Genomic DNA, 14,079 nt, shown 5'->3' with positions numbered 1-14,079 from the left:
ATTTGATATTTTATATGTAAAATTAATTTTTAATATAATATAAAAAGAAAAAAATACTCTTTCATTTTTAAATAAGGTGCAATATTTGTTTTGGACACGATTTTTAAGTGGATAGTATTAAGTAGATAATTTATAAATTAGGTGATGTGATAGAAAGAAAAATGTATATATATTTTTTTATTTGGGTGAAGTGATAGAATAAAATGTCTGGTAGAGATTAAGTATAATTAATTATTTTTTATTTTAGAAATGTTGCATGGTGTTTGAGACATACCTAAAATGAAATGTTGCACGGTCTTTGGGACGGAGGGTGATAGCTAGAAATCGCATGCGTTTTATGTTCGTATCATATGCGCATGCGTTTTATGTTCGTATCATATGGGATATTTGAGTTATTTTGATTTAATTCTACCTAATTTGTATGCGTATTATTTATTTGATATGTGCAGAAGGCAAATATTAAATATGACATAATTGGCCCAAAAAAAAAGTAAAAAAAAATTCAGATTTGCACCACTTAGTTAGTCATGGTCATTACTAACTATATCCTCCTGACATGGTAATTTAATTAAAGGCCCGAAAGTCCAACTACAAATAATTATGACAAAAATTAAATAAAAAGAGGAGTCACACGCAGACACAAGAGGAGGAGAACGGCCATAAAAGATATGCACAGTAGCAATAAACTGACAAACTTGTAGATCGTGCAGAAGCAAATCGACAAACAAGATTTTTCCTTCCACTATGACTTTATCTTTCTCTATTGTTATTTGTTATTTTATTATGGAGTAGATATTTTTCTGGTTTGATGGATTATAATGTTTTGGTTTTTTTGTTTTGGATATTCTTAATTTTCTTTATAATTTTTTTTATTATTATTATCAATATTTTTCTAATTCTGATAATAACGTTTGTTAGATTGATTGAATATTTTTGTACTGATATTTGAATTAGTCTGATAATCATCTAAAGTCAATTCAGGTAGGATATCCGTAATTGTATTTGCACTTGAATATGTGGCGACCGGATTGAATAGTTCCTTCCCGGGGTTAGACAATCAAATTCAATTGCTCCTCTTAGATAGTAATTGTTTTGAATTTGATTTTTCTATATTAGAATGCGTTTATGCAATATTACTTATAGACGCACCTAGGTTTATTAGCTTAATTAGAGGTAGTTAATAGACGTACATTAATTACCTACACTGTAAGAAAAAAATGTTGTTAGAGCTTGTTGATAACTATAGCCAATTTATTGATACTTTAGTAAGAACTAATTTTATTGAATTAATGATAAAATACAAACATCATAATTGCATCATCCGTGGAGCCAAGCATCCCATTGATAGCTAATTATCATTTAATTTAATCGTTTTGTTATTTTGTCTTCATTAGATAATAAATGAAAATTTATCTCTTTATTTATTATATTAGAACGCGAAAGAGTGAATCACGTAATTCTTGTGAAGACGATTCATTCTCCTGTATTACATTAAATTGTGATAATAGAATATGTGAATTATTTGCTTAACCCCGCGACAGGTGAGAGAGAGTATATACTTCATATGTCTCATATAAAGAGTAACATTTGTTTTTTGTGCGTATATTTTTTTAATATTAGTATTATATTGTGTTGTAGTAAAAAAGAAGAAAATACCTTTATTAGTATTGTTTAATATAAAGATTGTGACATTTGTCTAATATATTATAAATTTGAAGGATATTTATTAGATTATGTAGGTAATACAATTACTAAATTAAAAAATGATATATTTATTTTGGAACGAACGAAAATAAAAAATAGTACCCTTCTATGGGACGAATAGAGTATTTAATTTGATATTTTTTAACAATAAAAATTTTAGTAAATAGGGGGAAAAAAAAATTGATTTAAACCAGACACCAGTGGTGTCCTTACCCAAATACAAAATTTTTATTGACATTATATTTTTTTTAAAATTAATAATTTATTACAAAATATTATTTTTATATTATCAAAATAATTAAAATTATTGCAAAAGCTCAAAATCACTTATGAACATTATTGGATGTGTGGGTGTTGGAAAAATGATCGCAATGTCATGAGTTCAAATTCCCTTGGATTAGTATTTCATTAGTCAAGTGTAAGAAATTTTAACATTTTTGCTATTTGACTTGTACAAAATAAATTAAGAATATTTTAGTACTAGTGTATGATTGCTTATCTAACATAAAAAAATAGATATTTTTGGTAAAAAATATAATTTGAAATGATACGAAGGAAGTATAAAAATTAATATACTTAAATATTTGGGAATTTTGATTTTGGAGTTTGATTTAAATAGTAAATTTTTAAATTTGAATAATTATTTGATATAATATAAATAAAATTTGATATAATATTTTAAATATAATTTAGTCCACTTCGAAAATTTATATTTGAGAGTTAATATTTAAATATTAATTATTATATCAAAATATAGTACAAATCAAGAAAAAATGACAAAAAAACTTCTATTATGTCTTATAATACGAATACTAATAGAACGACCTTTATAATATCTTGAACGTTAACACAATGATGTAAAATATAAATTAAAACTTATTAAGTAGAGTTAGAATATAATATAGAAAATAAATATTTATATAAAAGGAAATTATGAATAATAAAAACAAAAATCTTAAAAGTTTAGTTGGACAAATAAACCTTTGTTGATTCCCTAATAAAAAAGATTAATTTCAAATTATTATTTAATCAAAAAGATTAATTTCCCAAATTATGAAAGTGTTCGACTGTAAACTAAACAGACCATAAGAAATAGTTCACAACAGAACCTTAAAGAAAGAAACAATTGCAGCAAAGTCGTTCATTCAAAATTCAATATTCAAAACAAATATATAAAAAAAAAAAAAAAAAAAAAAAAAAAAAAAACAGAGAAAAACAATTTTTGCATGTTTTACATCAAACTCTAATTTCACAGCACAAACACCATCATCAATCAGATAAAATTTCTTTCTGTAAAAATTTCTGGAGAAAAAGCATTAAGACAAGTTTTACCTCAACGAAAGCCTCCATCAGTCCATTTGTTATCCACCTTCGTGTTGTTCTTGTGCTCCGCCGGACTTCGGCGGAAGTCGTCGTCGTCATCGGCTTTCGGGTCATCCCAGCCGGCCCAGCCGTCTCCGCTACCTTTCGAGGGCTCTCTCCGGGTTTCTTTAGTGTCCCAGTCGTCCCACGACGACGTGCCCTTAGAAGGCTCGTGTTGTTTAGGGGTCGTGTTGTCCCAGTCGTCCCAAGAGGTCGACTGTTGACGGGTGGAAGAGTTCCATCCGTGCCCGGAGTCGGGATAGTAGCCGTTGGTGTTGGCGTTATTATTATTGACTTCTTTCTGCGGCCAAGTCGAGCCTGAGCCGGAGTTTCCAGAGCCTTCTTTGGTGTACTCTTCGACTTTCTGCGAGGCTAAAGCCATTACGCCTCTCATAATTCCCCATGTCCTTTGTCCGATCTCGGATGTCTTTGCTGTTACCACGTTTACGGTTTCGTTCACTTTGTGATCGTAGCCGCCCTCTTTTACCTGTGGAAAAACAACATGGGATTACTCGAACATTGCTATTGATTACCGGGACATATTCAAAGCTACGTTGTATCATACGTCAGATAATTGTATTTAGAGTTGTTAAACGAACTGAGCCATTCGTAAACTCGGCTCGGTTAAAGCTCGTTCGCGAATATTAACAAGTCGAACCGAACAGCATAAACAGACTCGTTTGGTTAACGAACGAGCTCGAGTTTTGTTCGCGAACGTTCGTTAAAGTAATATATTTATTATAAATATTATATATCCATATAAAGTTATAATTTATAAATAAATAAAATAATTTTAAAATTTCTTTTTAATTTATATATAAATTTGAAAAGTGAGACAAATGAACTCGGACGAGCTTAATCAAGCCGAACACGAACACTAACACAAACTCAAACAATAAAAATCTTTAACGAGCCAAGCTCGAACACTACGAACGAGCTCGGAAGTTTAACGAACAAAAACGAGCCTTGTTCGTTAACATTAACAAACGAACAAAATACTTAAAATTCGGCTCAGCTCGGCTCGTTAACAACTTTAATTGTATTAGCCAAACTCAGTAAGATCCAAGAATCAACATCGTATAATCATCGTCACTGAGGCGAATTTGATAGAACCATGCCCAAAAAGAATTACATACAATAAAACTAAAGAGATGAGCGAGCAGGATCGGAAGGACCTTTTGTAAAAGCAGGAAACGAGTAGTTATCAAAAACCAGAATTCTTCCAACTTAATATCATGCTTTGTGAGGATTTTGAATTTGGAAAAGACTACCAGCGAAATTGAAAATAAAGGTAATGAACTTTGATTTGTAACAAGAACACATTACATCTAACAACACTTCACATTTGCTAAATGGTAACGTAACAAACAAATTAGTCGTCAACAATTAACTTAATTTCGACCCGAAAAGAAATCAGCATAAAGATTGACAGATACTCTCTTTTCAAAGCATTACCTACCTAATTGTCAACACGATTCAGCTATACCGAATGTAACATTAACTTTAACCTTCGAACATAAACACTAGTTTGATCATGCGTTTCAGAGTTGAAATCGATGAAGATAATCGGAAATCCTAAAACCCATACAAAATTGATCCCGAATAACATCACATGTTACTAAGCACAAGCATTGTAAACTTATAATTCGAAAGTGGTCCAAATGTAGATAGAAATTACTTTAAGGTGGAATTACACAAACACAGACTACTCAAAGGCCACAAGAATCATTGAAGTTGGCTTAATATTTAGATCTTAATTGAACACCCGAAAACTACCTTAGAAGTGAATTCCTTGGTCCCAGCTTGAACAACATTTGCAGCCGACTGAGCTGCAGATGCAGCCACCATCGACAACCTGCCAAATCCCTAAAAGCACAAAGAAGAAGACATGAGAAAATCTACAGCAGATCGAACAGAGGCAAGTCAACTCAATAATTGAATGAAAATCAACCTGAGATACAACCGAGAAAACGTCGCCATCAGCAGTATTTCTTGGTGCAGGCGCGGGACTCGATCCGAATCCAACGTATTTCCCGCCTTGGGAAGGAGGAAGGCCCTCAGGTCGCGAATCATTCTCCGCCATTTTCTTTGCAAAGAAGCTTTCCTTATTAGCAGCCGACGCCTCCAATTCAGCACGAGAATAGATGTCCTGTGTCGATTTTGATCGCGGCGGAGGGCTGCCGCCGTTACCAGAACCGCGAAAATCCCCAACCGTGTTGTTTCTCCTAATATTGTTGCTTCCATTATAACCTCCTCCATCATCGTAGTTATCCCAATCATCCCAGCCTGAATTACCCCCAGAATTGCCATTTCTACCGCCGCTGCCGCCGCCGCTCAACGGAGGTTTGCTGCTACTCTTTACAGTATTGTTACCGGAATTCAAATTTTCCTTTACGACAGGAGGATCACGCCATGATTTGCCTTCGGCGAGCGCCTGAATGCGATCGCGGTAGACGGAGGCGGCATTCGTGTTGTATTTCGCAACTATGTCGGTTTCCTTAGGGATTCCGTACTTCGAAAGGAAGCTATTCAACTTCTCGTTCCCTCCTAGCTCCATTTTCTTCAGCTGGATCTCGGACCACGAATCCATGGTAACGGATCGGACGAAGGAGATGTGAACCCCTAGGCCGCGGTGCTTGCCGGAGCACTCGAGGCACATGAACACGCCGTACGAAACCGATGCCCACTGCGGATTCTTCTGCGAACAATCGACGCAGATCTTGTTCCCCGCCTGCGATTGAAGCTCCCGGAGCCGACGCGCGGCCGCCATACCGTTCCGATTCGGCCGAAAACGGTGGGTGAGTGGTTAGGGATCCGGATCGGATCTGCAACTGCAACAATTGAACCAAAAAAAAACAACAGAAAATTGATCAGATCATACCAGGTACGTGAATTTGTGATTTGCAGATTGGCGGAGGAATGTGGAACGCGAGGAGGGAGATCAAATGGCCGACACCCTCAGAATTTGAGGTGTACGATTGACGAAATGTACTGTCCAAATAAAATAAACAGGTAATTTATTTATTTATTAATTAATTAATTAATGGAGACAAATCTGCATATCCCTAATTTTTCTCCATTAATCCATTTTAACGCTGCCTAAGAAATTATTGGGCCGCGTGTCGGGTAATGAATGGCCCAATAATACAGTCTACGGCCCATTTGTTTATATTAAATTATGTTAAAATTTAATTTTATTTAAAAAAAATTATAACAATATATATTTATATTATATTAAATAATTATTTTAATTTAAAAATTTATTTTTCAAAATCTAAAATCAAGAAGAGATGAGAGTGTAATAATACAATTAATAATAATAGTAATTAAAAGAAACCCTACCCCACCGACCTTTCCCAAATTTTTTCCCTTTTTTTTCTTTTTATCTTTCCTTCCTTCAATGTTCGTCGCCTCCTTCTCCTTCTGTTCTTCTTCTTTCTCTTTCCCCTTCCTTCTTCTTCTTCTACGTTGCGATGCCCCGCCTTTCTCCCGGAGACGAAATCCGCCGCCCCCGCCGGAATCGGTGAGTTTATTTTCTTTTCTGCCTTCTATCTTTTCCCTTTTGATTCATCCAAATCGATTTTATTTTGATATTGTTATTTCTTTTCTCAATTTTTCTTTTACATTCCCCAGCTTCTTGATGGTGGTAGGAAAAAAAAAAAAAAAAAAAAAGGTCCAATATAATAAATTTTGGTCAAATATAATGGTACACCAAAGGTGTGTTCGTCCGTGGTTTGGATTTTGAGTAGAGTTAAATAGTAATAATTTTGAATTTGAATAGTTGTATGATGTGATATAAGTATATGTTGATGTGATGTTTTAAATGTAAAATTGATTTTTAGTATAATATAAAAAATAAATAATATGTGTTTGATTTAATATTTTTTGAGAAAAAATGAGATGAATAATGAAAATTTTTACAAATCCTTCGAACAAACACATTCCAAATATACATGGCCATGTGACACTGGTGTATAATTGTACGTGTTATTTGCCGCGTCAACTCTGTAACCATTTTGACTAAAATTAACTGAAGAAAACTAAAATTGATTAAAATATTTTATAAGGAGACTAAAATTAATAAATTTTTTATATTAGTATTAAAATTGAAAATTTTTGAATATATTAAAACTAAAATTGATTTTTTTTTAAAAATAATATTAACAATAATTGTGTAGCCGGTTTAAACCGAAAACAGCCGATTCACGAGTTGAAGAATATAAAAGCCGAAATCGAACAGGATAAAAGACCGTTTCGATTCTGTGTTCGACCCGGTTCGGAATCGATTGGGCCAAAACTAAACAAATCTTAAATTTGATAAACTCTAATCGAAGCCCTTTCCATGGTGGCTTTCACTCGACACAAACAGCTGCTCGCTCCGGCGGGCATTTCGATCCTCTGGCGGCGGCGAAGTCTTAACGAACCTCGCCGTGGAGTGGCTTTTTTCTCCCCTGGCTTTACCTTTCTCGTAATCCTACCCACACGTTCTGGCAGAAAAATAGAAAAGGACTCATAGGAATGCGACATTGATCGGGTTGGATTGCGCTGTTAGAAACCTCAATCGAAAACACGGCTATTCGTTCTCTGCCTCTCTTCTTGTTATTCTTCGTTTCGTACACTGCGGTAAATTGTAAGTTCAGTCCGTGCTTTACTTCAATGCTAAAAAGTAGAAGCAATTGTTGCAATCTTTAAAGAAAACTTGACGTGTATGCTGTTTTGTTATTTCAATTCGATATCGGGGAAGATTCGGAAGATTTTACGAGTTTTTTATTGTTTTTTGGCCGTTTCAGCAAATTTTCTCTGTAAATCGCCTTCTATGGATGCGTCACACGGATTCGTAGACAAAATTGTTGGTAATTTGATTCGGTTGTAGCTCTAGACAATTTATTGTGATTTGCTGTTTTGGTTTTGCGTTGTCCGATCCATGTCTGTCCTGGCCGAATTTGCCAACCATGGCTGCTTATCATTCTTCCTTTTTGGAAAATTATCAAAAATAATACTAGTACATTCTAATTATCAGTTTTTTTTTTTGGTTTATTTAAAATCATTAACCTGCTCGCTCTTAAAACATTGATTGCAAACTCGTATCTTAGTGCTTCATGATGTACCAGATGTTGAATTTTCAGCATGATTTTAGGTTGTCTAAGCAGCTTGGCATGATTTTGATAGCCTTGTTCTTTTTTTTTCCCAGATAATCTGATTTTTCACGATCACTAGGTCTTCGGAATATTTGACTAAATTTGCTCGATGGAAGACCGGCAGGCACGCACAATGGAAGCTCTAGAACGAAGGTTTGCGCAAGCGAAAGCCGAACTTGAAATGCAGCAACAGAAGAGCAAGAAAGGTTCAACTGAAGATAGAAAAAGAGCTCCTTCAAATGTTACACCTTCGCCAACATTTCCAAAATTTAAAAAAATTACATCAGATTTTTCATCCAGGAAAGGCTTGGGTATGTTTCAAGTTCTATAGCTTGTTTGTAGCTTTTACTAGCTATAATAGTTCATCGTCGTCTTTGGTTGCAATCAATTTATACAGATTTATTCCAGTGAATTTACTTTTCCTGCATTTTTTTTTTCAGATGTAGAGCTAAATGAACCAGCATACTTGAAGCTTTCTCACACCGTTGACGAAAATTTGTTTAAGGCTGGAGTCGAGGTCACTCATCCTTTCCTTTGAAAATATGCGCGTTGAATTGCTTGTTATGTATTTAATTAAAAACAGGTGTTAACTACTGTGCCTCCATGTGCACCTCAATACAGGTTTCAGACAGTAGAAGCAAAGTCAATCAGGTATTGCATGATCTTCTCCAACACGGTGATTCAGCTCAAAAGTATATGCAGGGATCGAAAAGCTTGAAAATTGAGAACACAATATTACTTGATTCTCATGTGCAAAAAGGTGGTATGATTAGTGATGGTCATTCTCGGGCATTGCAAAAAGGGTCAAAACGCTCTAAAAAACATATGTCCCTGAAACAGCACAAGAAAGTTGGATTATTTGATTTGCCTACACAGTTCCATAAGTGAGTAGCTTGTTTGTTTCCAGTTTTTTACTGTCATTATTCCCGTTTGAAGTTTCGGTACTTATGTTTGTTTTTATACATTTGAGCCTATAATTTTAATATGTGTAGTCCAAACTCCAAAGTTCTTATCTGCTTATCTTTTTCAGCTTTGAACTCTTCAAGCCAATGCACGAAATGTGGAAATCCTACACAAGCCGACTTCTGAAAAATGTTGGGTAAGTGAGGATGGGTTCACCGTATCCTCCATTTGTTTGATAGATGTGTATTTTTCTTGCTTGTGTTTTTTACGTCACAAAATGCTCTTGCAGGAAAGATCAGTTGGCTCAGTGTTTTCTCAATGCTGACCTACACGGTGCAATAATTTTAGGTTCGATTCTACTTTTCTACAGTTGGTGTTATTATGTGTCAATGCTATAGACGCATTTGTATGTGTAGATTGCAAATCTGAAAATTTCGGCTATTAGTAACAAAATAAGATAATCCTATGCTTTATTCAATATATGCATATGCGGCAATGTGACAATTACTCAATATTATCTAGAATTTCTGTTTTTCTTTTTTTGATAAAGATAATTTGTAGACGCTGATGCATACATCATATTTGATCGTCAATTTTTTTTATTTATTTTTCCATAATGATGAAAAGTGGGTGGAGATTACCGAATCTATTTTCACCGCGAATCATGTTTTTTAAAGTTGCGAATGATCACAAAGCATTATTAAAATAGTAAGAATCTACTATGCATATTTACTATGGAAATATTGTTTTGCAGTTGTCCACTGTAAAATAGTTTCTCACATTGGCATACATGGGATTGTCGTACGAGAAACCAAAGAAGCATTTGGAATCATATCCAAAGATAATAAGTTCCGAGGTGATCACTTACATCATTCAACATATTTATCTTAATAACTTTTTTTCCGAAATTATTTCCTTGCCGTTATAAGTTCTAATGGCTTTTGACTGCAGTTAGAAAATTTTTGCTCACTTTCAAAGAATAGACTATACTGCATGCTTTCTGCTTTATTAAGTATCTATGTGCTTTGATGGTTTTATTCGGTTTTTAATTTTTCATAAATAGTTTTCGCCAACATTTATTTTTTTGACAACGTTTAGGGAGTGTTTGTTTGTGGGATTTTTGGGTTTGGGATTTTTTAATAGTAAAAAGTTGGAATTTGAATAGTTGTTTGATGTGATATAAATAATTGTTAGATGTAATATTTTGAATGTAAAATTGATTTTAGTATAATATAAAAAATGAAAAGTAATTATTCTATGTACTACCTCCGTCCGGCTCTAAGGGTTTCATTTACTTTTTGCATCTTTGAATATTAATTATTATATCAAAACGTAGTACAAAGTAAAAAAAATTGCAAAAATTATTTTTTCATTAGTGTCTTATAATACTAATAGAAGAACATTTGTACAAATATTATATAAATATAAATATATTTTTAATGTTAAACAAAATAAAAATGTGACCCTTAGAGGCGGACGGCGGGAGTAATATTTTTTAAAGAAAAAAAAGTTTGAATAATAAAAATTTGTGAAAAATTCACGGAAGAACGCCAACCATAGGATTTTGTTCACCAACACTTGCCTCTGTAGGTCTTTGTAAGAAAATCTTGAACTTTTTTTTTTTTTTTTTTTTTTTTTTTTTTGCAGTTGTGCCCAAAAAACCTTGTGTGTTTGTTCTTCAAGCTGATTGTTGGAAGGTAACTCTACATGGTGACAAATTGACATCCCGGAAATTGGTCCCGTGATTTTGATGGAGGCATTTAAATTAATTTCAATCTAGTCTACCTAATATCGAGATTTTTGCACATTATGCCCTCCAATCTTTACTCATTTGTCAATGCTTGTGCTTTTCATTTTCTTCGATTTTTAGAATCTTGCTGCAAATCCCTCAATATCTGTACCTTGTACCATGTTGAGGATTCGAAGCTACCATACAACCAACAGCAACAGCAAGATCGCTTAGATAGAAACTTTGGAAAATTTTGAAAGTAATAAGAAGTTAATTACTCTTGGATACAGTAGAAATAAAAGTAAAAATATTAAACTACTAACATTTGTGTAATATATTGTAAATTGGAAATGTTAATGTTAGATAGATAATATCATTACTAAAAAAAAAAAAAAAAAAAAGAAATTGACGGACAATTATGGAAAAATAGATAGATTGTTAAGATTTAATATGTTGTTCATTTGGTGTGTTTACTCAATTCTTTTATATATACTCCACTTGTCCATAGAAAAAGTTTCAATTTCTATTTCTGCCCATCAAAGATACCATTTCAGTTTTTTAGTAATTACTTTTATATTACGAAATATATATAACGTTATTTTTGTTATTTTTACTATAAAAATTAATATCATGTTATGGGACAAAAGTAGTATAATTTTCGATGCAAAAGTCGGGCAATTTGTCGTAAAGTCACGCTAACTTGTCATTTTACATTATACACTGAATATTAAGCAAAATATAAGTAGTAATAATAATAATAAAAAAAAATGTATTAACAAAAATAATTATAGTATAATAATAAATTAAAATTAAGTTAATTAAATAATTTAATTATGCTTAAAAATTATAAAATTAAAAATTTAGTTAAAAGTGTATAATTATGACAAATTATATGGAAGGCTTAATTTTATAAAATTTACAATTTAAATTTAATTGGACAATACTATGACTTTATTCACCCAAAGTTTTTTATGAATTAATTTTTAATGTGGTACCAGAATGAGAATTGTGTCGACAAGATAAATTATATTATCTAATTATGTTTACTAATATATTTTTTAATTATTATTCTAAAATTTATGAGACAAATGAGTTGGGTCGGATAAAATATTATTTTAAATTATTTTTTTTTTTTTTTGTTTTTTTTAATGAGTATTTGAATTTCTTATGACTTTTTGATTTTATTTTATAGAGTATTTATTATTATTATTATTTATAGAGAATGACAGTCCAAAAATTAGCTTAGGCGAACAAATCCTATATTTCAAATTTTGAAAAATAAATTTTAAATAAAAATATCTGTAATTTAGAGTTACATCTGTTCAATTTAGCGCAGCCCATATTTGAAAAAGCCCAATATATATTTGTACGACTGCACGGTTCCTCAGTTAGGGTTTTGCACCTCTGACTCTTACCGGCGGATTCAATTCTTGCGTTGCAACACCTATCCTCCTAGTTCGTGGCATCATCTCTGCTCTGCAATCATGGGGTTTGTAACCTATACGCTGTCTATCTCGAATTCGTGTTTTCTGTTTGTGTATTGTGTAATTGCTTTCTATGTCGCATGAGTTGCCTGTCGTTGAATTTTCGGCGTGCTGCTAGGTTTTCGATTAGTTTGAATTGATTTATGTGGTCCGATTCGTGAAGTGCTGGGGAAATACGCAGATGATTTGGAAATGATTTTCTTCTGAAAATTTGTTTTGCGTGTGTGGTTGTCGCTGCAGAAGATCAACAATGGTAGATTAATTTATTTCATTTAATAAAAGCAGTTTTGCAGTATGCTAGAATTTGAGCCTTGACCAGTAGATACTAGATTCACTCAATTTCGAACGTAGTATGAACTTGTATGGATTCAGTTTAATTTGCAATAATTTTGCTGCAATGCTTGATCTTAATTTGATTTTCTGGTTGTGATGCTACTTATACAGTCTAATAGTGGATATGTTTGCTTGATTATGTGTTGCTTTTGGTGTTTTGGATTTGAAATTTTTTATTTTACTTGATATGTTTAACACCAAAGTATTTGAAAATTGCAACCGAATCCGATGTTTTTGGACAGATTTATTTTTATGTTTTGGTGACTATTGTTAGTGCCAAGAATGTGTCGAAAACGCAAATGAAAATAATAATAAAGCCTATGCCCCATTTGGTTTGATAGTTTGGCATTGAGGGTGGATTTTAAATGAATGAATTTGAATTTCTTCGAATTTGAAACACTTCATGATTGAAAACCATTATTTGGTTGTAGTAAGTATTCGAAATGACATAATATAAATAGGATTTGAAATTTTATCTTTGATGGACTGCAATCCACAACCAACTTTAAAGATTCAAAATTCTATCTAATTATCAGATGAAACTAATGAATTCGATGGAGTCATTTGAAATACATTTAATTATTTGTCATGTCCAATATGTTTAGTATCTTGTAATTCATAAATTCTTGTTATTTAGTATACAAACTTATCTTACCACCTTGCAGGAAGACACATGGTATGGGAGCCGGTCGCAAACTCAAATCCCACCGGAGGAGGCAGAGGTGGGCAGACAAGGCCTACAAAAAATCTCACCTCGGGAATGAGTGGAAGAAACCGTTTGCCGGGTCATCTCACGCCAAAGGGATTGTGCTCGAGAAGATGTAAAACAAAGCCCCAATTATTTCTTGTTTATTAACAACATATCATTCGCCAATTTGGATTACTGACTCGATTCCTACACAGAGGCATAGAAGCTAAGCAGCCAAACTCCGCCATTCGTAAATGTGCTAGGGTTCAGCTCATCAAGAATGGCAAAAAGATAGCTGCCTTTGTTCCCAACGATGGTTGCTTAAATTTCATCGAAGAAAATGTGAGTTCTCTTCACAACAGAGTATTTTATTTCTTGTTCTTTGGATGCCCTTTATTTATATCGATAAAAACATGTGGTTGTATCTTTACTACAGGATGAAGTATTGATTGCTGGATTCGGGCGTAAGGGTCATGCTGTAGGAGATATTCCCGGTGTTAGGTTTAAGGTTGTGAAGGTTTCGGGGGTTTCGCTCCTCGCCCTTTTTAAGGAGAAGAAGGAAAAGCCCAGATCTTAATTGCTTGTCATCTTCAGTGAAATTTTGGGTGAGTTTTTATCTATAGACATTTTTGCGCCTTTAAATTTCTTGCTGTGACAATGTTCAGTTGGATATTTATTGATGCTTCACTCATAAAAATTTGCCACAAATTTGTTATTTTAGAGTTCTATATTGATACA

General features: G+C 33.0%; 3 protein-coding genes across 11 annotated transcripts; 2 read left to right on the top strand and 1 right to left on the bottom strand.

Annotated features, from left to right (window-relative positions):
• Nucleotides 1-2,849: 2,849 nt before the first annotated feature.
• LOC127250891 (ADP-ribosylation factor GTPase-activating protein AGD7-like) lies at nt 2,850-6,061 on the bottom strand. Its single transcript, XM_051274354.1, has 3 exons — nt 5,018-6,061; nt 4,843-4,932; nt 2,850-3,553 (listed from the first exon to the last, which is right to left on the bottom strand). The coding sequence occupies exons 1-3, from the start codon at nt 5,834-5,836 to the stop codon at nt 3,038-3,040; spliced, it is 1,425 nt and encodes a 474-aa protein (XP_051130311.1). The 5' UTR covers nt 5,837-6,061; the 3' UTR covers nt 2,850-3,037.
• Nucleotides 6,062-6,418: 357 nt separating this feature from the next.
• LOC127250892 (ribonuclease MRP protein subunit POP4) lies at nt 6,419-11,117 on the top strand. Of its 9 annotated transcripts, none has more exons than XM_051274356.1 (9): nt 6,419-6,589; nt 7,857-7,919; nt 8,321-8,515; nt 8,645-8,721; nt 8,826-9,088; nt 9,235-9,303; nt 9,397-9,455; nt 9,862-9,963; nt 10,755-11,117. In XM_051274356.1, exons 2-9 carry the CDS (start codon nt 7,883-7,885, stop codon nt 10,850-10,852), a joined length of 900 nt encoding a protein of 299 aa, XP_051130313.1. In that variant the 5' UTR covers nt 6,419-6,589; nt 7,857-7,882; the 3' UTR covers nt 10,853-11,117. The 9 variants fall into 9 exon arrangements, with proteins under 9 accessions (XP_051130313.1, XP_051130317.1, XP_051130319.1 ...); XM_051274355.1 differs by lacking the exon at nt 6,419-6,589 and adding an exon at nt 7,392-7,696; XM_051274361.1 differs by lacking the exon at nt 6,419-6,589 and adding an exon at nt 7,392-7,696 and having other exon boundaries at nt 8,258-8,515.
• Nucleotides 11,118-12,158: 1,041 nt separating this feature from the next.
• LOC127250790 (40S ribosomal protein S23) lies at nt 12,159-14,079 on the top strand. Its single transcript, XM_051274214.1, has 4 exons — nt 12,159-12,325; nt 13,319-13,474; nt 13,557-13,683; nt 13,778-14,079. Exons 1-4 carry the CDS (start codon nt 12,321-12,323, stop codon nt 13,916-13,918), a joined length of 429 nt encoding a protein of 142 aa, XP_051130171.1. The 5' UTR covers nt 12,159-12,320; the 3' UTR covers nt 13,919-14,079.

The sequence above is a fragment of the Andrographis paniculata genome, unplaced genomic scaffold (assembly GCF_009805555.1).
Source record: "Andrographis paniculata isolate CXL003 unplaced genomic scaffold, ASM980555v1 Contig38END, whole genome shotgun sequence".
Classification (NCBI taxonomy): Eukaryota; Viridiplantae; Streptophyta; class Magnoliopsida; order Lamiales; family Acanthaceae; genus Andrographis; species Andrographis paniculata.
This window is presented reverse-complemented; position numbering and strand designations above follow the sequence as displayed.

Excerpts from the sequence above, each read along its gene's own strand:
- LOC127250891 (XM_051274354.1), bottom strand. The coding sequence starts at position 5,836 with ATGGCGGCCGCGCGTCGGCTCCGGGAGCTTCAATCGCAGGCGGGGAAC. Across the intron at positions 4,933-5,017 it reads TTTTCTCGGTTGTATCTCAG|GGATTTGGCAGGTTGTCGAT; the intron begins GTTGATTTTCAT and ends TTGTGCTTTTAG. Across the intron at positions 3,554-4,842 it reads CCAAGGAATTCACTTCTAAG|GTAAAAGAGGGCGGCTACGA; the intron begins GTAGTTTTCGGG and ends GTTTTTCCACAG.
- LOC127250790 (XM_051274214.1), top strand. Across the intron at positions 13,475-13,556 it reads GGGATTGTGCTCGAGAAGAT|AGGCATAGAAGCTAAGCAGC; the intron begins GTAAAACAAAGC and ends ATTCCTACACAG. Across the intron at positions 13,684-13,777 it reads TAAATTTCATCGAAGAAAAT|GATGAAGTATTGATTGCTGG; the intron begins GTGAGTTCTCTT and ends TCTTTACTACAG.
- LOC127250892 (XM_051274356.1), top strand. The coding sequence starts at position 7,883 with ATGGATGCGTCACACGGATTCGTAGACAAAATTGTTG. Across the intron at positions 9,304-9,396 it reads CGACTTCTGAAAAATGTTGG|GAAAGATCAGTTGGCTCAGT; the intron begins GTAAGTGAGGAT and ends ATGCTCTTGCAG. Across the intron at positions 9,456-9,861 it reads ACACGGTGCAATAATTTTAG|TTGTCCACTGTAAAATAGTT; the intron begins GTTCGATTCTAC and ends ATTGTTTTGCAG.